Genomic DNA, 23,933 nt, shown 5'->3' on the forward strand with positions numbered 1-23,933 from the left:
CCCCCCTCCAGGACATTTTTCATCCAAAAAACAATGCTCATCGAGCATCTTACTCTGTGCGTTTCTCTTAATATGTAAATAAGGTTTAATACAACTCCCTTGCACAGTTACCGCACGTCCTCCCCCCGCCCCTTGTATTTGGATAATCAGAGCAAAACCGAGCCTCCTGGAAGCCGAGTCTTGACCCCGTGCCCTCGTTCTCTCCCGCGCTCGTCCGAAGTCGAGGCCTCCTCAGTTCGCGAAGTCCCGCAATCGGGGATCGGAACAGGCCTTTATGTTTTGCAACTATGCGGAAGTGAGGGATCCCAGTTGTTGCTCGGGCGCTACTCTCCCGGCCATTTTTGTCATCTCGGGCCTCCCTCCTTTCGCCTCAACTGCAAAACGAGGCAATTAGAAGTTTGCTGAGCTAAGTAAGGGCAGTGTGCCTGGGCCGGTCCTAGCGGTCCTCGGGGCCCAGCGGGGCTGGGTGCGGGTACCCCTACGCCGGTTGGGGGAACGCAGCCGCGGGCGTCCGTCTGGGGCGCAGACGGAAACAGGTGGGTTCGGCGGACGCCCCAGCCGCGGGGTCCCGGGGCCTTGCTCCTCCCCGGACAGGGCGGGACGGGGAAGTCCCGCCCAGAAGGCCCGGGCCCTGGAGCTGGGCGGCCCCTGGAGCTGCGCCCGCCTCCTTCCTGCCGCGGCGACCCCGGGCTCAGAGAGCGGGTCTGAGCCCAGAGGGGGAGAGGCTGGCGGGTCATGCCCTGGTTGCCCCGCGCCGCGCTCCTTTGGGACCTGGTCCTGGGCTTTTTGGGCACCGCCGCCTTCCTGGTCGACCTGGGCGCCGACCTCTGGGCCGCCGTCCAGTATGTGCTCAGCGGCCGCTACCTGTGGGCCGCGCTGGTGCTGGCGCTGCTGGGCCTCGCGTCTGTGGCGCTGCAGCTCTTCAGCTGGGTCTGGTTGCGCGCCGACCCCGTCGGCTTGCACGCGTCCCAGCCCCCAGGCCGCTGCCTGGCTCTGCTGCATCTCTTGCAGCTGGGCTACCTGTACAGGTGAGCGCCCCGCCCTCGGGGGGAGGGAAGAGGGACGGAGCCCAGCGGCACCTGCAGCTGGGCTAGTAGCACAGGGGAGAGCACGGACACCGGGGAGGGGCTGGGAAGGAGAGGATGGGAAGCCAAGCCCTTGTGGGCACCTCTGCCTACAGGTGAGCTCCCCGCCCCTAAAGAAAGAGAACACCCGCTGACAGCCGTCAGAGCCCAGCTCGTCCTACCCTCTGGCGCGGGGGAAGAAACTGAAGCCCAGAGAAGAAAAGGAGGCACATGATTTGGAGCCCGACCTCTCTGGGATCCAGTCCTAGCTAATCTACCATCTGTGGCGTCATTCCTGCCGTTCTCTGAGCCTCGGTTTCCTCCTGTGTTAAAAGGCGGCAGTAATCGAGAGACATCTCTGGCAGGGGCGGGGGCGGGGGGGCTATTGTGAGGAGCGAAGGCAAGAGTGGGAACGTGACTAGCATGGTGCCGGGGGTCTTGGCAGAGTCTAGGGTAATGGCAGACCCAGGTGTTCCTTTTGGCTGCGGATGGGGCCTTGGGCGAGTCACTTGAGCCCTCTGGGTCCCAGTTTACGCTTTGTTCCAGTGGGGATGGTTATAGTGCCTGCCTCAGTTTGGGAGGGATTAAACGAACTAAGACCTGTAAGTTGCTTTGATGCAGGGTAAGCATTCGACAAATGTCAGCCAGCTTGATTACTTGGGTCCCTGGGGAGCTTCAGCAGCCGGGACCCCCCAGAGCAGAGCCCCGTTCTCTCAGCCCTTCTTTCCCACTTTTGTTCTCCCTGCCCCACCCCCACACCCCCAGCGCCGGCAAGAGGGCAGAGATGGGGTCTGACTCATCCATGCCCCTTGAGCCAGCCAGGGCCGGGCACAGGCTGGGGCCCAGCAAATCTGTGTGGACTGTACTCCTTTTCAGCACTGGCAGGGCCCCCTCGAGTTGAGGAAACTGAAACCAAGGGATCAGAGCCGTGTGATGAAGTCAGGACGTGATGTGATCTGGGTAGGGATGGGGTGGCTGGAGGCGGGATCTGCTCTCGAATCCATTTCACAGATGCTCTCCACATCTTGCTTTGACGAAGCTGCGTTGAGTCTCCGGGGGTGGACAAGAGGAGCTTGGAATCTTGGAGTTTTGCCTGAGGGACTGCACAGGCATCAGTTACGTGCCAGCCGGGCATGAAGGGGTGCAGCTACCCCGTCCCAGTGGGCCTCAATGAGCCCTGAATCCATAACTGTATCATGTGTCTTCCCTTCTGTTTCTGCTGAGCACGAGGCAGACGGACTATACTGAACTTTGGTTTTGAAAATGGGGTCTCTACCTGTCTGTGACTAGACTGAGGCGGGGCCCTTGGGGACCAGAGGCAGAGGCTCCTGCTGAGGGAGAGCCCCAACCTGGGCCTGCCCCCGCCCCCCTGCTCCCTTAGTGTATTGTCAAGTCTGTCCAGGAAAAGTGACAGTAAATGTCTGATGAATGAATTCACAGTGAGTGAATGGGCTCACCTCCCAGTGGACAACCGAGGTCAGTTCTGGGTGGGGGAGATCTTGGGGCACCTTCCACTACTTCCCTCATGCCAATGGGTCGGTCACCCATGCCTATCTCTCCAGCCTCTGGGCTCGCTTTTAACTCTGCCTTGGACTCCATGCCCATCACTCTGGGCAGTCCTCTTAAATGGATCTGTGCTTCCATTCTAACCCCTCCATCCCTTCCACATCTCCACAGCCAGGGTGATCTTTCCATAGCACAGTCTGACCTATCTTGCCCGGGCTCAGAAGCTCTCAGTGGCCCCCCCTTCCCCACAGGATCCTAAGAAATTCTTATGCTTGCTAACATCTGAGAACTATCACCTGAGGCAATTTCATAGTATGCCTTTGAAATTCAGACAGCTTTGGGTTCAAATCCTGTTTCCACCACTTATTAGCGCTTTCGTCCTGTTTCCCTATCTGTCAAATGGGGATGTTGTAAGGAGTACATGGGACAAGGTTTGTGATGACCTTGGGACGTGCTGGCCAGCTGGAGCGGCGGTAGTTGTATTGATCCCCACTTTACGATGGGAAACAAGTTCAGTGAGGTTAAGTCACTGGTGCCCAAGGCCCCACGGCATGTAAGTGACAGACTAGGATCGGAGCCCGTCCGCATCTACCCAGCGGGGGAGGGAAGGTGGAACATCGCAGGACACTAACCTGGCCCCTTGGGGCATCCGTATGTGCTGCCTAGGTGCGTGCAGGGGCTGCAGCAGGGGCTGCTGGTGTGGCAGCAGGAGGCGCCCTCTGACTTTGACCTGGCTTATGCCGACTTCCTGACTCTGGACATCAGCATGCTGCGGCTCTTTGAGACCTTCTTGGAGACGACTCCACAGCTCACGCTGGTGCTGGCCATTGTGTTGCAGAGCGGCCGGGCCGAGTCCTACCAGTGTGAGTGATGGGGCCAGTGGCCAGCCCCCCTTTTCATGGCTTGGGAAAGCTTCCGACAAATGTCAGGAGTGTTTTCACTCTTTTATAAAAGCTGCTTAGAAAACAGGAGAATACCCTTTAGCCCGGCAGGTCTGCGTTCAACCCTTTAGCCTTCTGAGTCAGGATGAATGACAGTAACAGCGGCCATGACGATCGAGGGCCAGCTATCAGCCGGGCCCCCTGTAAAGTGCTGTATGGTCGGCATTACTCCCACGCACAGCAGCCCTACAGGTTGTGCTACGTTTCTCTCCATTTTACCTGAGAGGGAAGAGGTGCAGAAAGGTGAAGTAATCTGCCCGGGGCACATAGCATCCACTGGGCACGTATTTTTGTCCGTTTGAGGGATGTGGGTGTCTAGGATCAGGGCTACATGGAGCCAGTCTACACTGTATGTGCATGGGAGGCAGGGAGTGAGGGAAGAGACAGCTTTTCCTAACTTTATTTAGTGAACATTTATGTAGCTGCTATTATGTGCCAGGTACTGGGCTCCAGGGGTCCCAGCGGAGCAGAATGTTTCGTCCCCTCAAGGAGCTCGGAGACAAGGAGATTGATAATTACCGTGTGCTAAGACTCCAGACAGAAGTGGCTGAGATGTTACAGGTCACCGGTAACCTGTAAGAGCGGGGTGGGGTGGAGTAGGGTCAGGATAAGTGTCCTCAGGGGCCATTCAGGCTGGAACTCGCAGGGCACGTGCTCCTGGTCTACCTAACATTGTGGGCTAAGCTTGTCCAGGTCAGAGAATGCGGTGTGCTGGGCAAACTGGAAGGATATCAGCCAGGTAGTTTGAAAGGGACGTGGGCCACAGATCTGCTTCCAGGGTGTGGGTGGGCTTCCTAGTCCATAACAGGTTCCCAGTAAACACCTGTTGACTGACCACCGTGGGAAAGGGCAGGGGAGGAAGCATTCTAGAGACATTCCAGCGCTGCCTCTATCCCTCCCTGGAGGTCCAGTGCTTCTAGTCCAGGGTGGGCGACCAGGAGGTGGGATAGAATCTCCACCGTAACCTTGGAGTGTCGAGAAATCAAGCAAGACGAAGGCCCAGCCTGAGCTGAGACATCCTATCTGTGTGGCAGAGACCTCCCTCCTGGCCCGGAGTGCGGCTTCACCCAGGAAACCCTGGGATTTCCTGCTTCCATTTCTGGGACCACAGAAGGGGAACTGGGATTGCTGATTTTCAGTCCCAAGAAAGCCTTGGGTTCTTCCGGGAAAGGAAGGGGTTACAGGGCCCCAGAAGATGCTCAGGGTGTGGCCAGGGCCCGGGGTCCTGGATGCTGGGTGACAGGGTGCAGATGAGGGTAAGTCACACCCCCTTCATCCGTGAAGAATATCACCATGGTAGTACCTGAAAAGTAAAGCTTTGTGGTGCAGGGCAGACTCCATATTTGAACCCCAGCTCGGTGTTTGGTTGCCTGAACGGATGTTTTCCAGGTGTAGTTTCCCTTCAGCTATCAGGGGCTGCCACACCCACCTCTGGGGGGCTGTGACCGCTAGGGAGCGCCAGGCAGGCTGCCCACAGGGCTCACCTGTTTCCCCTTGCTCTCTGTAGGGGTCGGCATCTGCACATCCTTCGTGGGTATCTCGTGGGCTCTGCTTGACTACCACCGGGCCTTGCGCACCTGCCTCCCCTCCAAGCCGCCCCTGGGGCCAGGCTCCTCTGTGGTCTACTTCCTGTGGAACCTGCTGCTGCTGTGGCCCCGAGTCTTCGTCGTGGCCCTCTTCTCAGCTCTCTTCCCCCACTATGTGGCTCTGCACTTCTTGGGCCTGTGGCTGGTGCTGCTCTTCTGGGTCTGGCTTCAGGGCACGGACTTCATGCCAGATTCCTGCTCCGAGTGGCTGTACCGGGCAACCGTGGCCACCATTCTTTATTTCTCCTGGTTCAACGTGGCCGAGGGCCGTACCCGAGGCCGCGCCGCCATCCACCTGGTGTTCCTCCTGAGTGACAGTGTTCTCATGGCGGTCACTTGGCTGACTCACATCGCCTGGCTGCCCAGTGGGATCCCACTGCAGACGTTGCTGCCTGTGGGCGGCGTCTGCATCCTCCTGGGCCTGGCTCTGCGGCTTGTCTACTACCGCTGGCTGCATCCTAGCTGCCGCTGGGAGCCTGACCGCGTGGATGGGACCCGAGGCCTCGGCTCCCTCGAGTGGCGTCGGCTGCCTCAGAACAGGCGCATGGCCCAGTTGGCTCAGAACTTTTTCCCCAGGGTTAGGGATGAGGCTGCTTTGCCACAGAAGGGAGAGGTGAACGGGGTCCTTTGAGGCAGGGTCAGACCCAGCAGGGGACAGAACAGATGGCATCAGTTGGTGGAACCGATTCACTCTTGATTCACTCAAGAAGCACTTAATGCCTGATGTGCCGGGCACCGGAGACCAGAGCTGAATAAGGCAGAGGCCTGATTTCAAGGACAAGAACGAGATGAGAAAGGCTGGGCCCTGGAGGCTCAAGGGCCCTAGTTATGTACAAGGCACTTTGGGAGGAAAGAAGAGACCCCCCCCCCTTCCCCTGCCAACCAGTATAGCTGGTGCCCCAAAGTTCCTAGTGCTGGCATTTTCACCTCCCTGGCCACCTCTAAAATTGGTAGAGGTGCTGTCCTACCCCTTGGTTTCCGTATCCTGGGCTAGAAGGTCCAGGATCTGCAGGATGTGTTCTCCAGAATTCTTCCTCCCTGCCCCACCCGTCATTCAGTTCATTCAACAAATGTTTACTGGGAGCAATTTCTGTGCCAGGAACATTCTATCCTTGGGACCTGAGCAGGATCAGCTGCCACCCGAGCTTCATCTCTTACCCTCTCCAGCTACTCCTGAGTAAGCTGTCACGGTGGAAGCCGGGGATGTCCAACTAGTGGCCCCTGTCAACCTTCCCAAGGCCTCTGTGCCGCTGGCCCCGACTCTGGTCCTGCTCTCTAGGGGCCACCTTTCAACCAAGTGCTTCTGAATCTGTGGTCTGGGCCAGGGCTCAGCCCAGAATGTTTCTTTAGGCAGTACACTTTCTACCTCAGAGTTGATGTGGAGAGGAAGAGGTGTGTGCGCATATGTGTCTCTGCAAGTGGACACGTGTGTGTTGTTTTTGTTCAGTATTATTAAACAGTGTTATTACAGTATTATTAAAACCTCATGGAACCCTCCAACCTGGTCGTGTCACTGAACTAAATCTAGAGTTCAAAGCCACCTGGAAAGAAGGGCCAGGGACATGAAGTTCACCCCTTAAAATCGATAAAGGTCCTGGGACCAGAGAAGACAGCTGGCACAGGCTGGACTTCTCAAGCTTGTTCTCCAAGTTTCGGAGATGGTAAGCCACTGCGGGTTGATGGTCGCCAGGTGGGCATCAGAACCCAGATCTGGAGCGACGCTAGTGTGTGCTGTTAACCTGCTGTGCTGCTAGGCTGGCAGGAGTAGCCACAAACGCCTTTAGTATCAGGAAGTGAGTACCAGAGCCTGGGTGAAGAAAGGTCTTTTTGCTGGGGGCTCAGGGAGCAGGTCAGTGAAGAGGCAGCTTAGGGGATGTGGGTGGTCAGTGATGCCAGGGAAGTGCAACTTTAGTTGCTCTGGAAGATTTGGGGTTTGGGGAAACAAGGAAAAGGAAAAGGGCACTGGAGAGAAGGTGCAGTCATCCCCTTGAGGGGACCCAGGATCATCTCAGTTCTATTATTCATTTTAGTGCAGACACAATAAACAGGATAAATAAAACTGTATGAGAGAGTGTAAAAGAAGGAAAGGGCACAGGGAGAGGTGAATGCATGCTGTGGGTGGGAGTTAGAATTTTATATAATGGCCAGGGGATGCGTCCCTGAGAAATGGATTCAGCCCTGAAGGAGATGAGGGTCAGAACCACACAGGTGCACTGTATCCCAGAGACCAAATCAGCAGCAACTGGTGGGGGAGGCTTGTGCGGCTACACTGGCCTAGAGCCAAGGATGCCGGAGATAATGGTTGGGGCGGGGGGAGGGCGCGGGGAGGCCCTGCTTCCTGACATACATAGAAAGGTAAGGCTGAAAGGATCTCTAGGATCAATCCGCCCAGCGATTCCCAGATTTGAATTTCACGGATCCGTAAAATGGCCCACATGGCTACCAACTTAATTTTAACAGAAGGCAGTAAAAACTACCAACCAATATTTTCACCATCTCAGGATAGGATATTAACAGCCTCAGAAAAATGATCATTCTTTTGACTACATTTAAATACACAGAAACACATCCATAAGTAAAATCACTGATTTTTTTCAACTCACTGGGAATATCAAGGGTTGAGACCGCAGTGGGTGGGCTTAACGCCCAAACTAGTCTCTGACATTTCCTAATGGTTTCACTAACACAAATATTGTGCTATTTACTTTTCCATGCTTCTTCCTGTCATACATGGAGATTGGGTTCAGGGGAGAGGCCAGATATACTCAAAGAGAAGACAGTGTTTTAGGCAATTCCCCACTTTCCCCTGAGAAAAATCCAAAAAATGTGTCTTCACCGTTTTGGCTAAATCTATAATCACTGAATGAAATTATCAAATGATGCTAATATGTAATTAAATTGAAACAACATAGTGTACTACCTAAAACCTGTGGAACGAAGCAGTCACTTCTTCATTTGTATATAGTTTACAGTTTTGTTTTTTTTTTAACATTTATTTATTTTTGAGACAGAGAGAGAGAGCATGAACAGGGGAGGGTCAGAGGAAGAGGGAGACATAGAATCTGAAACAGGCTCCAGGCTCTGAGCTGTCAGCACAGAGCCCGATGCGGGGCTCGAACCCACAGACCGGGAGATCATGACCTGAGCCGAAGTCGGACACTTAACCAACTGAGCCAGCCAGGCGCCCCTATAGTTTACAGTTTTAAAAAGATGACAGTGACATTATTTACAATTAGAAATTTCAAGATTCCTATTAAGATTTTTTTTTTTTTTTTTTTTTTTTTTGGTAGAGACAGAGAGCCCATGTGAGGGGCAGAGAGAGAGAATCCCAAGTAGGCTCCACGCCCAGTGCAGAGCTCAACCCGGGGCCTGATCTCATGACTGTGAGATCATGACTTAAGCTGAAATCCAGTTGGGATGCTTAACCGACTGAGCCACCCAGGGCCCCAAGGCAATGCCCTTTTCTAAGGGGGAATTGATCTGGGAAAAAATACATCTTACAGTCTGACATGTGTGGTACTTGGAAGCTATACCCAAATTCTGGCCTCCTTCACTGGAATAAAAGGCAAATAGATTCTCAACTGTTTTCCAAACCAGTGAGGGACAGTCAGACTCGAATCTGAAGAAATGAAATGAGAAAAAATAGTTGATGTGACATGAAATCAGGCCAAATCAAGCAAGGTTTGGTACCAGTTTGTCAGTTTTATTGCTTTTGCATTTTCAGCTCATCACAGCAAGGTATTGATTTCTCTTTAAGTTTTAGCACATTTGACAGCAAATGAAAGCTCTGATCATTCCAGTCCTAAACTTTAAAAAGCAATAGATTTTAGAAACAATTAAGAAATAAACTTTCCATTGCAAGTTATTTTAAAATATTTCTGTTATTTCCCCCATGTACATTTATTTATACCAAAATTTTTTTGTTTTTTTGTTTTACTTTTTTGATGAAATTAATGACTGAATTATTGAAAGGGTGCCATCATTCTAACGAGCTCTTCAGATTTTCTTCTAATGAAGGCCTATTTAGAGCCTACTTTGCTGGGCAACTGGGCTGATCCTACTCAGAAAAGACACAGGAGCAAACTGTATAGAAAATAAAAACTTTATTCTTTCAAGTTTATAAGATAGTTCCCATTACATATAACATTATGGTCAAGGACTCTACACAGCCACGAATGCCCGCAGTCACATAAATATATCCAATCCACTCAATGCCTTCTCCTGCTAAGTGAGGCATCAGAAGTCCAGAGGGTCATGTTTTGAATAGAAGTTATCCTTAATGAGATGGCTCCTGTCAGTGCATCAGGAACTAGCCAAGGAGCCTTGCTTGTTGGAGCTGACTCAGAGAGGAAGGGACAGAGGGCCTGCTAATCAGGGATGGGACAGAACTAGATTTTCCCTCATAGTTTAAGATATTTTAGAATCCCAGAATTCAGATTTGGCTTCTTTGTAAGTGTGAACATCTGGAGAGTTCCAACTTTTGGATGAAAACGGAAACCAATTTAGTGGTAAGAAGTAGAAGCCTCCTCAAGAAGGCCCCTAACTGCCCCCCTTCTACAGGAGTTAGGAGAGGAAGACCCAAACTCACCACCGTTGGCTTAGACCAGGAAGGGGAAGAATGTGGCTCTGCCTCTATACTCCTCTCCCCCATGGTTCAGTGGCACTGACACCCATTCAAAGCAGTGAACATCTTGGTGCTCCACATGCTGCAGCTAGAGTTTGCCAATCAGGTTCTACCTGGAGCTTTAAAGGTGAGTTTGTGTAAACTGCGAACAAGCTGTGGCACAAGTCTCCTGGGACACTAGCTTTGCCCCCCACCCCCAACTTGCAGAAGACAGGAACACCCCAAACCGAATAAAAGCCCAAATAGGCATCTAAATCTGGAACAGGCATCTATTCTCCTGGACACCAGCAGCCGCCCCAGGGGCATTGGGACAGAGTGATGCTAAGGCACAGTCAGTTTTACATTCGAAAGTCAAGCCACCTCTTAAACCCAGGACACATCTGACAACTTCAGATCCCGTACTAGAGACGGTCCTCACCGTGAAATGTGCAGACCCATCTTATAGAACCCACAGTGCCCAGCTGGGGGACAGACTCATCACGTGGCTAATTTCCTGGGGACACTTTCACATAAAGAGGCTTCCCTCTTGAAGAAATGACCCACTGTATCCTTTGGCCCTCAGCTTCCAAGAGCTCTTGGTGCTACCCACTTACTCTCCTTTCCAGATCTTTGTGCTGGGGAGGAAGAAAACACAGGGTAAAAGAAGAACACTGCATTCTCTGGACAACTCACTTTGGCAAAGAGGAATCAGGAAGCTCCCACCTTTTGTCTGCCTTATAAGGAGGGCAGCAATAACCAGAAAAATGCAGAGGTTGTTCTGCTCAACAGAGCTTCCTCACCTCTTTTAGCCAATTTCAAGTTCCTTTTGCAAAGACTGAAGCTGGGCAGACACGGAGGGGAGGAGGAAATGCCATTGAAAGAGGGGTCCAAGTCATATTACAGGGATAAAGAGCTTCTCCCAAAGGGCAGGGAGAGGGAAGTGTTTGCGTGTGGACCTATGTGCACGATGGGGGTACCCACATCCACAGCCTCACGAGCCTGAAGTATAGTGCCAACCAGATGGCCTATGTCCAGTGCAAGAAACCAACAGTTATACTGCCAGTATGGGGAGAGCTTGGGCCCTGGAAGAAAGACCCATCATGGAGATTTCTAGGATCAATTATCAAGCAAGGCAGAGCAGCATCTGGACAGCTATGCTGAACATAGACCATGGAAAGTTGGCCTCAGAGTACATGCCCCGTCTCTTCCCCCACCTGCCAATGGAGACAAGGCCAAAGAGGCAGCTGAGTCATGAGCACTGACTTCAACTCCTCCCCCAAAACTGTTCCCCTAAAATTGTAATGAAGCACTTTCTCAATCAGTTCTGAAGGAATGTGTATATCAGCCTTTCTCTGCTGCTATTTGGGTGGCCTGGCATTGGAAGGAGTCTGGCCTCTTTATGCTGCAACATCTCTGGAAATGGATATGCAGTATCTTGGAGGGCAGGCAATTATAGCTGGGGTTGGTCAAGGGATGCCTCCTACTGAGGACCCAGACTGCATACCTGAGGTGCTTAGATGATTACCTTTCTCCATGCAGCCTGGGAGAGGCTGAACTTCCTCAGCTCTAGGGAGTTGATCGTGCCTGAGCAGATGCCCTGGTTGGTCTTGGAGGGATGAAGTACCCACAAACACAGCTGGGCTGTAAGGCTGGGATTAGTTGCCCGGCACCCACCGATCTTCCCAGAGGTCAGGGTGAGAGATGTTCCTCCATTTGGCCCAGGAGTAAATGTTCAGGCATAGAATGCCTGAGGGTGCTCCAGCACCCTCATTTAAATCAGGAAAGTCTTTCTGGCCTTCTGTTTTCCCATTTTATAATGGGATTTGGGAAGCAGGAAGAGATCTGGGTAAATATATGCCCAGAATACCTTTCTTGGCTTAAGGGCTTCAAAGGAAGTCAAATGTAGTTAGGAGTCTATTCTTAGACTTGATTTAACTTCTTGGGTCCAAAGCCGAAGGATTGGCCAGAGCTGCATGGAGGTGGATGTGAGGTACAGAAGGCAGGAAAGGGGCAAGAATCTAGTACTGATGACTAAGAAGGAAGAGAAGGCTGTAGGGGTGAGCATCTGTTGGGGAAGGGTGCTTCTCTGCAGGAGGAAAAGATGGAATCTTCTTGTTCCAAGAGCCAAAGCAGCAGAAATTCATACGAAGCCTTAGTCCTTTTCCTCCAGTTTGGAGGTAAGCCCACTGGGACACAGCCTTTGGATAGAGGCAAGCTGAAGGCTTAGAATTTACTGTCTCAAGAGGGGGAACTTCTAGGGTTGTGCCATTTGGTTAAAGGGGGACAGGGATTGGAAAAGCGACTAAGGCTTCTAGGATGGGAAACACCAAAGTCTAAAGTTAATCAGTTTCCAGTGCCCCACAGTTCAGCAAACTAGGAGATGGAAGAACAGGAAGGAAACCACCCTAGAGAGCAGACCACTGGAGCAGCTAAAGAGGTGCTACTGTCACAGAGAGGTATTTTAGATATTTCAATCGCTATTTTCCAAGGAAACTTTACACACCCCTTTCTTGCTAGAAAAAGAAAGGAGGGAAAACCTGCTTCAGAGACCAGACCCTTAACTATAAAAATAACATGTACATTCCCTGGGAATATGTTCTACAGCTAAGGAGATTACAAAGACTGCGAGAGATGGTGTCACAAAAGTCTGCCACATTTATCCTGTTAACTGCAAGTTCAGAGCAGTTCTCAAACTGGTCATGAACTAAGAGCGCAACTCTGCCCCAAGAATTTCCTTTTCTTTTCTTCATTTTTTGAAACAAAATCAAACAAAACAAAAACCAGAAGAATTAAAAGCACTGTAGCTGCGGTGAGTCTATTGTTCTCTCAATCCAACTGTCTCCTGCCTCTACACGAGGATGAACATGGGGCTGCAGCTCACTCTTAGCAAAAATAAGCTTCATCCCTTGCAGCTGTTGGTTCTGTGTTCTCACCAGTGTTCCGTGGAGAAAGAGAGAGAGACACGCACACACAGAGACAGAGACAGAGACAGAGAGAGTTCCCAGACAGTTTCAGTCTCCAGCTCCCTTCAGGAGTGAAAAGGAGCTCATGGGGAAGGGTCTTCATTCCAGTTCTTAGAGAAAATCAAGCTCCAAAGCCTGGTGGAGGGACACTAGGTCTCCATGGTTTGTGATTCTCCAGAAAGGCATGTTGTGCTGGAAGAGAGGGGACAGTTGATAGTTGATTAACCCAACTTCTTTTGGGAGCTCATATTTATCCATATACCCATTCCTCTCACCAAGATACTTGGTACTCCTCTCTACTTCTGCCCACCTTCTAGGGCTATTATAAGGATCAAGTGAGTCATATGCGTAAGGACTCTGTACACTACAGGACACTTTACAAAAGTGAGAGATTTTTTATTAGGTCTTTAGCGGTAACTGTGCATTTATGATATATGCTCATTCTAGCTACTACATAGGGTCTTTAGGATCAAATAAAATGACCCACATAAGAAATCAGTATTAATATTACATTGCTTTTTTATAGATGGTTAGTAAGTTTCAGAGCTACAAAGCCCATATCTTGTTTACGGCTAAGATGCAGAATACATACATCTGAGAAATAATAATCCCATTTACTATGTTGTCAGAATCCTGTGCAGAATACTGTGTGTTCTGGAAGCCACTTAAAAAAAATTATTCAGCAAAACTAAAAGGCAACCAACAAAATGGGAGAAGATATTTGCAAATGACATATCAGATAAAGGGTTACTATCAAAATCTATAAAGAACTTATCAAAGTCAACACCCAAAAAACAAATAACCCAGAAGAAGAAATGGGCAAAAGACATGAATAGACACTTCTCCAAAGAAGACATCCAGATAGCCAACCGACACATGAAAAAATGCTCAACATCACTCATCATCAGGGAAATACAAATCAAAACCACAGTGAGATACCACCTCAAAACAGTCAGAATGGCTAACATGAACAGCTCAGGCAACAAGAGATGTTTGCAAGGATGTGGAGAAAGAGTATCTCTTTTGCACTACTGGTGGGAATGCAAACTGGTGCAGACACTCTGGAAAACAGTATGGAGGTTCCTCAAAAAACTAAAAATAGAACTACCCTACAACCCAGCAATTGCACTACTAGGTATTTATCCAAGGGATACGGGTGTGCTGTTTCAAAGGGGCACATGCACCCCCATGTTTATAGCAGCACTATCAACAATAGCCAAAGTATGGAAAGAGCCCAAATGTCCATCGATGGATGAATGGATAAAGAAGATGTGTGTGTGTGTGTGTGTGTGTGTGTATACACACACACACACACACACACACACACACACACACACACACAATGGATTATTACTCAGCAATCAAAACTAGAGAAGACAAATATCATATGACTTCACTCATATGAGGACTTTAAGATACAAAACAGATGAACATAAGGGAAGGGAAGCAAAAACAATATAAAAACAGGGAGGGGGACAAAACAAGACACTCCTAAATATGGAGAACAAACAGAGGGTTACTGGAGGGGTTGTGGGAGGGGGGAGGGGCTAAATGGGGAAGGGGCATTAAGGAACCTACTCCTGAAATCACTGTTGCCCTATATGCTAACTTGGATACAAATTAAAAAAAAAATTAAACTAAAAAAATTTTTTTGTTCCTGGAAGCCACATTTTAAAGAAGGGATCTGAAAAATCCAAGTGTTGGAAACCATGTTCTATGAAGCTGAAGGGGATTAGCTCTACTGACTGTTTTGCTCAAATTGGTTGCAAATTACCTGGAACGCTGAAGTCCTACAACAGTTATTTTGGCATGCAGCTCAGGGTTTTTTCGAGCATGCTGCTCACACATAATATTTAAAGGGCTTTTAATATGCAGAAGAGGAAACAGACGTGTTATGCTGTGCTCAGGACTAGGACCAGGATGTGAAAGTTAGAGACATGAGTTTTAGTTCTGTGGAAGGAGGAACATCCTAACAGCTTGGGTGGCCCCATGGTAGAACAGGACACCTAGGAAGCGGACTCCCCATTCTTGGGTTTATTCAAGCAAGAATCAGAACGTCTTCTGTCAAAGTGGCTGCAGAAAAGGTCCCTCACAGGGTAGAGGTTGAACTGGATGGAACTCTAAAGGCATTTTCCAGTGGGTATATCAATAATAGATGATTTTTTTTTTTTTTAAAGAAGCCAGTTGGACATCACTTTGGCTTCTGCAGTTAATATTCTTTTTTGTTTTAATTGTTTACTTATCTATTTTTAAATTCATTCATTTATTTTGAGACAGACAGAGAGCGCGCTTGCAGGGGAGGGGTAGAGAGAATCCCAAGCAGGCTCCGCACTGTCAGCGCAGAGCCTGACATGGGGCTCAGACTCACAAACTGTGAGATCATAACCTGAGCAGAAATCAAGAGTCAGGCGCTTAACCAACTGAGCCACCCAGGTGCCCCTCAATGGTAGATGATTACAGGCATCAGCTTAGAGGCACCAACTCTGCTAATGACTGAAGTTGTTCTTTATCTCCCCCACTCCCTTCTTCAAACCAAGAAGCACTGATGCCTCCATCTACTAGTTTCTAGTGTCTTTCCCAGAGGGCAACAAGTACTTTAGAATCAAAGCCTCAGAGATAACACATGAGAAAAAAAGAAAAAGAAAAAGAAAGAAATGCTACATAAAATGGTAAATGAAAACATTATGAGGTAATCATGCCACCAGATTACCAATCACACAGTTTATTAATAGTGGAAGTTTTTACATTAAGTGGGTGAAGAAATCAGGGCAGCTGGTCCTAGTTGGCAACCTACCACCTCCAAGTCTAAGAAACAGAGTTGCTGGAAAGAAACTAGGGTAGGGGAAAAGAACTTCTGCAGATCCATTTAATAAATGCAGAGGAGGATAAGTAAACTGTCCAAAGTCACATAGCTAAATAAACAGATGAGATCTGAACCAATCTACTGTTAGATTACAGAGCCAAGACTCTTTCATCTACTGTTTCCTGTATTAAGATGAGGTGACCTGGAGTTGGGACCTGCATAGTGAGGAGGTTAATGTCAGAAGAATCCTTCCTGGGCTTGGAAGCAGAAAGGATTTTATCTAAATTTCTACTTGATTGTAGTGGCTTTTTGAAGATCTAAAGCCTGGAAAAGTCAGAGTGATTTGCTTTTTTTTTTTTTTTTTTTTAAGAGAGAGAGAGAGAGAGTGTAAGCATGAGTGGGAGGGAGGGGCAGAGGGAGAGGGGGAGAGAGAAAGAGAATCCCTCTGAGAGGGGCTCAATCCCATGACCCTGGAATCGTGACCTGAGCCGAAATCAAGAGTCAGATGCTCAGCTGACTGAGCCACCCAGGCGCCCCTTTTTGTAGTGAAGTCTCATAGTCTTGGGAAGGCACTGCCCTCTAAGATGAAGATGGAAGATGGGGGTCCCTACAGCAGGGCTCAAAGATTTTAAAATTTGAGTGGCAAACAGAAGGGGGATAAGAAGGATCTAACAACTTATAGGGAAAGCTCTATTTGGGGAAACAAACGAACCTCTTTGAAGAAAAACGGGAGAGAAAGAGAAGGGAAAACACTAAAGACACAGCCGATTGCTAAGATTTCTGACTTTTACCATCTTTCTAATTGCTTCATGCATTCCCACACGCACTGTTCTCTTTACCTGTTTGGCTGCAATTTCTTCGTCTCGCCCATCTCCAATCACTACATACGTGACTTTCTTTCCAAACCTAGACACGATTCTCTCGAAGCAGCTCTCCTTACCTGATGAGAAAAAGAAATTTCCCATTAGGAAATTCTCCCTACCTTTTTTCAACACCAAAGAGAAGGGCTGCTGCTGGTTCACCTGCCTATGCTTGGACAGAACAAGTAGCAGCCCATGTGGGTAGTTTGGTGGGGAGTAAGCGTGACAGCTAGAGAGCCAGCAGGCCCGCTACCCAAAGAATGGCAAATTGGGCTATTTAGACAACAATGAAGACATCAGGCTTTCTAGGCATTGTGCTTTCTAGGTTCTTATTTTAATCTTCATATTTAGGGTAAAGCCCCTAAGATCTTAGTGTGGGGAATTTTTATAAATGGGAAGCAAAGGAGCCTAAAAAGTGTGACAGCTGGGATACCACTTCTCTTCTCCCTATCTCCTGTACTTTATAGCTTACAAAGCAGCTTTCAAGGGTACTCCTTTAATGAATTCTCAAAATAATCAGTGAGATAACTACCATTTCATATTTACAGATGAAAATGAGACTGAAAAGATTAGAAACTTGTTCTAGATCACAAACAAGCTAGTAGTTACACTTTGGACTCCTGGTTCCAAGTCTAGGTTCTGGCTATTATGCCATGATGAAAGGATGATTTTGGAGGGAAACGTTTTAGTATAGGGAAAAAAAAAAAAAGGGGAAGCATAAGGTCCTGATTTGTTTGTAACAAGAAATGGGCTAACGGTCATTTTCCTCCCATTCTTCATTTTCCAGAAACAGTCCTAGGCATGAGTCTTATGTCTTTTAGTGGGGTAGAGCCCCAGAGTGCCAATGGATATGGCAGTAAATCTGTCACATCCAGAATATCCTATTATATGTTGTAACTGCAAGCAACTGAGATAGTGTATCTCTGAAACTGACCTTGGGAAAGGGTGATTTAAATCCATGCAGACAGTTGAAAAACACTGGCAATGTATCAAAATTCAAATCCCATGTGAAACACACCAGAAAGATGCACAGATGATACTGGTGTAGGAAAGATACTTTAGTTGCATAAGTAAACAAAAAGGCAATTATCTCCCTTGCTCTTTTCACCATCTTAGACTTTATTTCCCTGTTTCTGTTAGGCAAAGTCCTAACTCTGCTTTCTTCTTCATCCTGCTCCATTAACCTCACATCCTTTCTTCTTACCAGACCAGTGACTTAGCACCAAGGTTCCTGAGTGAGGAAGAAAAAAGTGCCTCTTCCTCAAGGCACTTGACTGCCATCTGCTGGAAAACTGTTGCAATAAGTATATAAATACATGAACTGGAGAAGACTGGATCGTAATTGACAAGAAAACCTATACACCTTTACTCGGAAGTCCTGCTTGGCACATCTAAGCAACTGCAAGTCTTTGAAATCTCTAGCCCAACTGGCACCTCAAACCAGGTGAACTAGTCACCTGGACCAAACACTAGTCCACTTTGGGCTTCAGTCTCCCACTTGTAATAAAAAGCTTGGCTCAGGTGCCCTCAGGTCCCTTTCAGTGCTAACACTTTGCAATAGCATTGTGATGTTGGACATTCGAATCAGGCAATTCAATGTTTGCAGAGTAAATGCATATTAATCTCATAAATGATTCAGTAGATGACTATAATCCATGTTTTGAGCCCCGATTCAAATATTAAATATTTCCACTAATAATAAATTTTTATTATGTTCAAAGAGCTGTCTTAATTCCATTCCAAATATTACATCCTTATGACCTAAGCCAACCACTGCCAGACCCAGTCTACTTTATGATCTGTCTACAGAAAAAAACCTTAAATCAGATTTTAGACTTTTTTCCCAAGACCCAACAAAGGAAATGTCTCCTATTTAGAGGACAAGGACACAAGAGATGTTTTCATTGTTCTGGCATGTAATGATCAAGGATGAAATACATTTAGGAATGTCTCCTCTAAAAGGATTAAGAGATGGAGAGAGTTATTAACAGCTCAAAGTGAAGAAGTAGCTACATGAAAAAATGACTCCCAATACCATTGGTAAATATACCTCCTCCATTTTACTCTCTCAAAAAAATTCTGGAGATGAGCTTTCCATTCAGGAGGGTATGGGCAATGGCCACTCAGCTTACCAAATGTCAAACAACTGCAAGACTTTAAACAAGCCTTTGGAGAATATTAGGTTTCTGGGCTTCCCCTATCAAAAACACTTATGACATTTTCAGAGATGATTTTGAGCAGTCTTGTTAACGTCCAAGATAACAGAGTGGCAATTAACAGAACCACAGCTCTGAAATCATTTCAGAGGAAGGAGACAAATATTTCGTCTCCTTGCTCCCCATTTCACAGTTCTGTCAAGGAAAGCCTTAAGCCTCTCACTGTGGTTACCAAGGCACCAGGTACCACTATAGCTTCGCAAATCAGCTCTGGGTGAAATGAGATTGAGAAAAATTACCAAATAAGCACATGTACTGTCAAAGGGAATACAATCATTCCCACTCAATGGGTGTCAGGACTCAGTATAAAAAGCACTGCAGAAGATCTACCTTTCAAGTATGAAAGGCTTTAGTGAGTGCTCTGGGTTCTTATGAAATGCATAGTGAAGCAGTGGTAGCAACAGCAAAATATGAAGGGGGGCTGGATTTCCCCTAATCTATTGTAAATGAAATCAACATACACACTCAAAAAAGAATAAAATAAATTCCTGTATACCTTCCACCAACCCACTTTTGTCAAATCTTAAACACTTTATCTTTGCTTTAGATAAAAAAATAAGAATAATGAGATATTAGATTTTTTTTTTTGAAGTTTCCTGTGTATCCCCACCTGATGACCCTTCCTTTCTGCATATGTATCCATTAACAATATATGGTATATGGCTGTGAACATTTTTGACCTCTAGATAAACGATACATGCTGTACTTACCTGTCTGCAATGTGTTTTTTGTGTTGAACATTGTTTTTCATATTAATCCTTGCAGATGTATGTAGGTTAGTTCATTCGCTTTTAACTGCCATATAGCATTCCATTGTTTGGATATATCTATTTATCCATTTTTTTTTCATGGACAGGTTCACAGATAGGCTGTCTCTAATTAGTTTCTATTATGAACAATGTGGCATCAAAAAAAAAAAAATTCTCACACATGTCTCCTTGTGGATGTGGGAATTACTTAAGGGCAGGGGTTGGCAAACTACCTGTATAGAGTCAGGTAGTAAATAGTTCAGGCTTTGCAGGTCATATGATCTCTGCTGCAACAATTGAATTCTGCTACTGTAGAGTGAAAGCAGCTATTGAAATGATCCGACACTGCTATGTTTCAATACAACTTTATAGAAACAGGCATTGGGCAGAATCTGGCACATGAGTTAGAGTCTGCAGACCCCTGTACTAAAGTGTATCTATCTAAAAGTGGAGTTGCTTAGGGGTGCGTGGGTGGCTCAGTCGGTTAAGCGTCTCAGGTCATGATCTCATGATAACTTCGGCTCAAGTTGTGATCTCACGGTTTGTGAGTTTAGGCCTCACATTGGGCTCTGTGCTGACAGTTCAGAGCCTGGAACCTGCTTCAGATTCTGTGTCTCCTTCTCTCTCTGCCCCTTCCCCACTCATGCTCTCTCTCAAAAATAAATAAATGTTAAAAAAAAATTATAAAAGTGGAGTTGCTTGATCATAGGGTTATGCACATCTCCAACTTTACAAGACATTGACAAACTGTTCTCCAAGAAGGGCTATATCCATTTTCAATCCCACAGATGGAGTGTTTCCATTTTCTTGACAAAATTGGGCACTGTCAGACTAAGTATCAATCTGATGAACAGGAAATGTATCAGATTTTAATTTGCATTTCTTTAATCTGAATATCCTTAATTGGTGAGGTTAAGGAACTCTTCATCTGCTTACTGGCAAACTGATTTTCCTTTTCTGCAAACTGGCTGTTCCAAGGTTTCTGTCCACTTTTCTAATATGTTGTTTGTTGCTTAATGATTTATAGTTCTTTATAGATTTTGTATACCAATTAACAAGTAAAAGGGTTGCAAATATCTTTTCCCAGTCTGGTTTGTTTTGTCACTTTATACTATCTTTCACTGGATATAAAATTAAAAGCTTCATCTAATCAAAACAATAATTTTTTGTTTTTTAGAACTATTTTCGGGGTCTATTTTTTTTTAAGTTTATTTATTTTGAAAGAGAGAGAAAGAGAGAGAGACAGCGAGCAGGGGAGGGGCAGAGAGAGAGAATCCCAAGCAGGCTCCGCACCATCAGCATGGAGCCCTATGTGGGGCTTGAACTCACTAACTGTGAGATCATCACTGAGCTGAAACCAAGAGTCAGTGCTCAAGCCATGGAGCCACCCAGGCACCCCTAATTTTGGGGTCTTTTAAATGAGATCCTTTTCTACTCTTCTGTATTTTCTTCTAAAAGTTAAACTTCTGCTTACCATGTTTTGTTTTTTTTTTTAATCCATTTGGGATTTATTTTTTCAAATAGCATAAAGAAGGAATATAATTCTGCTTTTCTCTTCATAAGGATAGATAACCCAATTAGCACCAGCAAGTGAAGATAAGTTCCACGAGTACAGAGGATTTTGCAACTGCTGTATTCCTAGCGCCTTGGCAATACCTGACACACAGGAGGCATCGCTATTGTCCTTCCTCATGTGTGAATCATTTCCACCTGCATATCAACTTGGTAGAATTTCTCTTATGTTCGAAAATCTTCTCAAACCCATATACTTCTCCAATTACTGCCTCATTTCTTTGTTATTCTTTACAATTGATCTAAAGTGTTGTCACATGGTTGACTTCTCCAGCTCTTCCCATTCTCTCCTAAGTCCATTCCAATTAGGATTTCACCCCCATCATTTTGCTCAAACTGCACGTCAAGATTATTAATGACCTCCTCCATGTAGCTAAAAGCAACCTTATTTGATCCATCAGGAACATCTGACTGGAGCCTGGAACCTGCTTTGGATTCTGTGTTTCCCTCTCTCTCTCTCTGCTCCTCCCCTGCGCGTGCTCTCGCTCTCTCTCTCACTCAAAAATAAAAAAATTAGGGGTGCCTGGGTGGCTCAGTCAGTTAAGCGTCTGACTTTGGCTCAGGTCATGATCTGATGGTTCATGGGTTCGAGCCCTGCATCGGGCTGTGTGCTGATAGCTCGGAGCCTGGAGCCTGCTTCTGATTCTGTGTTTCCCTCTCTCTCTGTCCCTCCCCCGCTCATACTCCATCTCTCTCTCTCTCAAAAATAAATAAAACATTAAAAAAAATTAAAAAAAATTAAAAATTAAAAAAAAGAAACATGACTTTCTTTTCCTGATTGTCAGCCATAGTACTTATGACCATATGACATATGTAGTTTACTTACTTACTTATTTACTGACCGACCATTTCTTCCCACTAGGGGCAAGGATTTTTGTCTTTTTGGATAACTGCTGTATCCCCAACGCCTAGCAAAATGCCTTGCATATAAAGGTGACCAAGAAATATTTGGTGAATGAAGGAAGAAAAATAAATGTCAAAAGGGTTTGGTGGGCTTATAACCTCCACAAGTCCTGGGATATAAAAAAAAAAAAAAAAAATCAGACCTACTTTTTATGGAGAAAGCTGATCAGTAGGCATGTAGTAGATTAAAAAAATGAATAACCACAGATCAGCTTCAAACTCTAGGAAGTACAATGGTACAATGTGGAAGTAGAAACTGTAAGCAGAAAGAGTCTGAACAGGTGAAGAGAGGGTTGTCATATTCCTCTTTCCCTGACCGTGTGTAGCACACAAGAAGCAGAGTGAGAATTCTGCTGCCTTTTTTTTATTAAAAAAAATATTTTTTTACATATATTTATTTTTGAGAAACAGAGTGAGACAAAGAGCGAGCGGGGGAGGGGCAGAGAGAGAAGGAGACACCGAACCTGAAGCAGGCTCCAGGCTCTGAGCAAGCAGTCAGCACGCAGCCTGATGCGGAGCTCGAACCCACAAACTGTGAGATCATGACCTGAGCCGGAGTCAGACGCTTAACCCACTGAGCCACCCAGGTGCCCCTCTGCTGCCTTCTTAATAGAACAAGTTGGTCTTGTATAAACCTGGCACCAATTAATTAATTCAGCAGATGTTTACTGAGTACCCACTGTCTCACATATTTGGTACTGAATACATTTTTAGGGGTTAAAAAGTACCTTCATATAGTCTCATTTGATTTCACAACCTATCTGGAAGTTTCTCATTTTATATAAGAAAACTGAGGCTCAGGAGATAAAGTAATTTGCCTAAGGTAAGAACTAGTAACTGGGAGAGATAGGACTTGAATTCTAGTCCTTATTACTATTTTTTTCCTTTTCAAAAAACTGTGGTAAGAAACACATAACAGAATATTTGCCATCTTCACCATTTCTAAATGTACACTTCAGTAGCGTAAAGTATACTCACATTGTTGCGCAACATATATCTCTAGAAATTTTCATGGTGCAAAGCTGAAATTCTATACCCATTAAACAGCCAATTCCCCATTTCCCTCCCCTCCAAGCCCCTGTTCATCACCATTCTACTTTCTATTTCTATGAATCTGACTACTCTAAGAAGTATTTGTCTGTGACTGGCTTACCCCATTAGCAGAGTGCCTTCAAGGCTGATACGTGTGGCTGTATGTGACAAGAGTTTCTTCCCTTTTATGACTGAATAAAACCCCACTGTACGTATACACCACATCTTGTCGAGCCAATCATTTGATGGACATCTGGGCTGCTTCCATCTCTTGGCTACTATGAACACAGGTGTGCAAATATTTTTTTGAGAACCTGCATTCAATCCTTTTGGATATATACCCAGAAGTGGGATTGCTGATCATATGATAGTTCTATCTTTAATTTTTTTGAGGAACTGCTGTATGGTTTTCCATAGCAGTTTCAACATTTTATGTTCCCACCAAAAGGGCAGAAGGGTTCCAATTTACCCACATCTTTGTCAACACTTCTTATTCTTTTTCTTTTTAATTTTATTTTTAAGTAAACTCTATGCCCAATGTGGGGCTCGAAGTCATGACCCCGAGATCAAGAGTTATGTGCTCCACTGACTGAGCTAGCCAGGCACCCTTATTTGTCTTTTCTTTCTTTTTTCTTTTAAAGTGTATTATTTTGAGAGACACTGGAGAGAGGGAGAGAGAGAATCCCAAGCAGGCTCTGTGCTGTCAGAGTGGAGCCCAATGTGGGGCTCAATCCCACAAACCATGAGATCGTGACCTGAGCCAAAATCAAGAGTTGGACACTCAACCGACTGAACCACATGGGCTCCCTTATTTTTCTTTTTTTGACAGCAGCCACCCTAATGGGTGTGAGAGATTTAACCATTTTTAAGTATGCAGCTTAGCCTTTGATTTTTAATCTAGTGCTTTTTCTATTATACTCTACTGCAGCACTCTCTCTGTGAAAAAGAAAAAGAAACTTGGAATGAGGCAAAGGAGATTTGTAGGGGCACCTGGATGCCTCAGTCAGTTGAGCATCTGACTCTTGATTTTGGCTCAGGTCATCTCAGTGAGATGAGCCCCGCATCAGGTTCCACAATGGGCATGGAGGCTGCTTAAGATATTCTCTCTCTCTCTCTCTCTCTCTCTCTCTCTCTC

At 46.4% G+C, this 23,933-nt stretch overlaps 3 protein-coding genes across 5 annotated transcripts in view; 2 read left to right on the forward strand and 1 right to left on the reverse strand.

Annotated features, from left to right (window-relative positions):
• SMPDL3B (sphingomyelin phosphodiesterase acid like 3B) overlaps nucleotides 1–708 on the forward strand; it is a 23,905-nt gene extending 23,197 nt beyond the window's left edge. Inside the window, exon 9 of the mRNA XM_040471535.1 lies at nucleotides 595–708. Within this exon, the coding sequence (XP_040327469.1) occupies nucleotides 595–708 (114 nt within the window). The remainder of the gene's footprint in view (nucleotides 1–594) is intronic.
• On the forward strand, nucleotides 608–6,597 carry XKR8 (XK related 8). Its single transcript, XM_040466557.1, has 3 exons — nucleotides 608–1,028; nucleotides 3,237–3,433; nucleotides 5,019–6,597. The coding sequence occupies exons 1-3, from the start codon at nucleotides 736–738 to the stop codon at nucleotides 5,726–5,728; spliced, it is 1,200 nt and encodes a 399-aa protein (XP_040322491.1). The 5' UTR covers nucleotides 608–735; the 3' UTR covers nucleotides 5,729–6,597.
• Nucleotides 6,598–8,779: 2,182 nt separating this feature from the next.
• EYA3 (EYA transcriptional coactivator and phosphatase 3) overlaps nucleotides 8,780–23,933 on the reverse strand; it is a 102,994-nt gene continuing 87,840 nt past the window's right edge. For all 3 annotated transcript variants that reach the window (XM_040466571.1, XM_040466577.1, XM_040466565.1), the window contains 2 exons: nucleotides 16,306–16,406; nucleotides 8,780–12,855 (listed from right to left, as the gene is read on the reverse strand). In XM_040466571.1, coding sequence (XP_040322505.1) covers nucleotides 12,775–12,855; nucleotides 16,306–16,406 — 182 coding nt within the window. In that variant the 3' untranslated portion in view covers nucleotides 8,780–12,774. The remainder of the gene's footprint in view (nucleotides 12,856–16,305; nucleotides 16,407–23,933) is intronic.

This window comes from Herpailurus yagouaroundi, unplaced genomic scaffold, assembly GCF_014898765.1.
Source record: "Herpailurus yagouaroundi ecotype Mexico unplaced genomic scaffold, PumYag 77, whole genome shotgun sequence".
NCBI classification, from domain to species: Eukaryota; Metazoa; Chordata; class Mammalia; order Carnivora; family Felidae; genus Herpailurus; species Herpailurus yagouaroundi.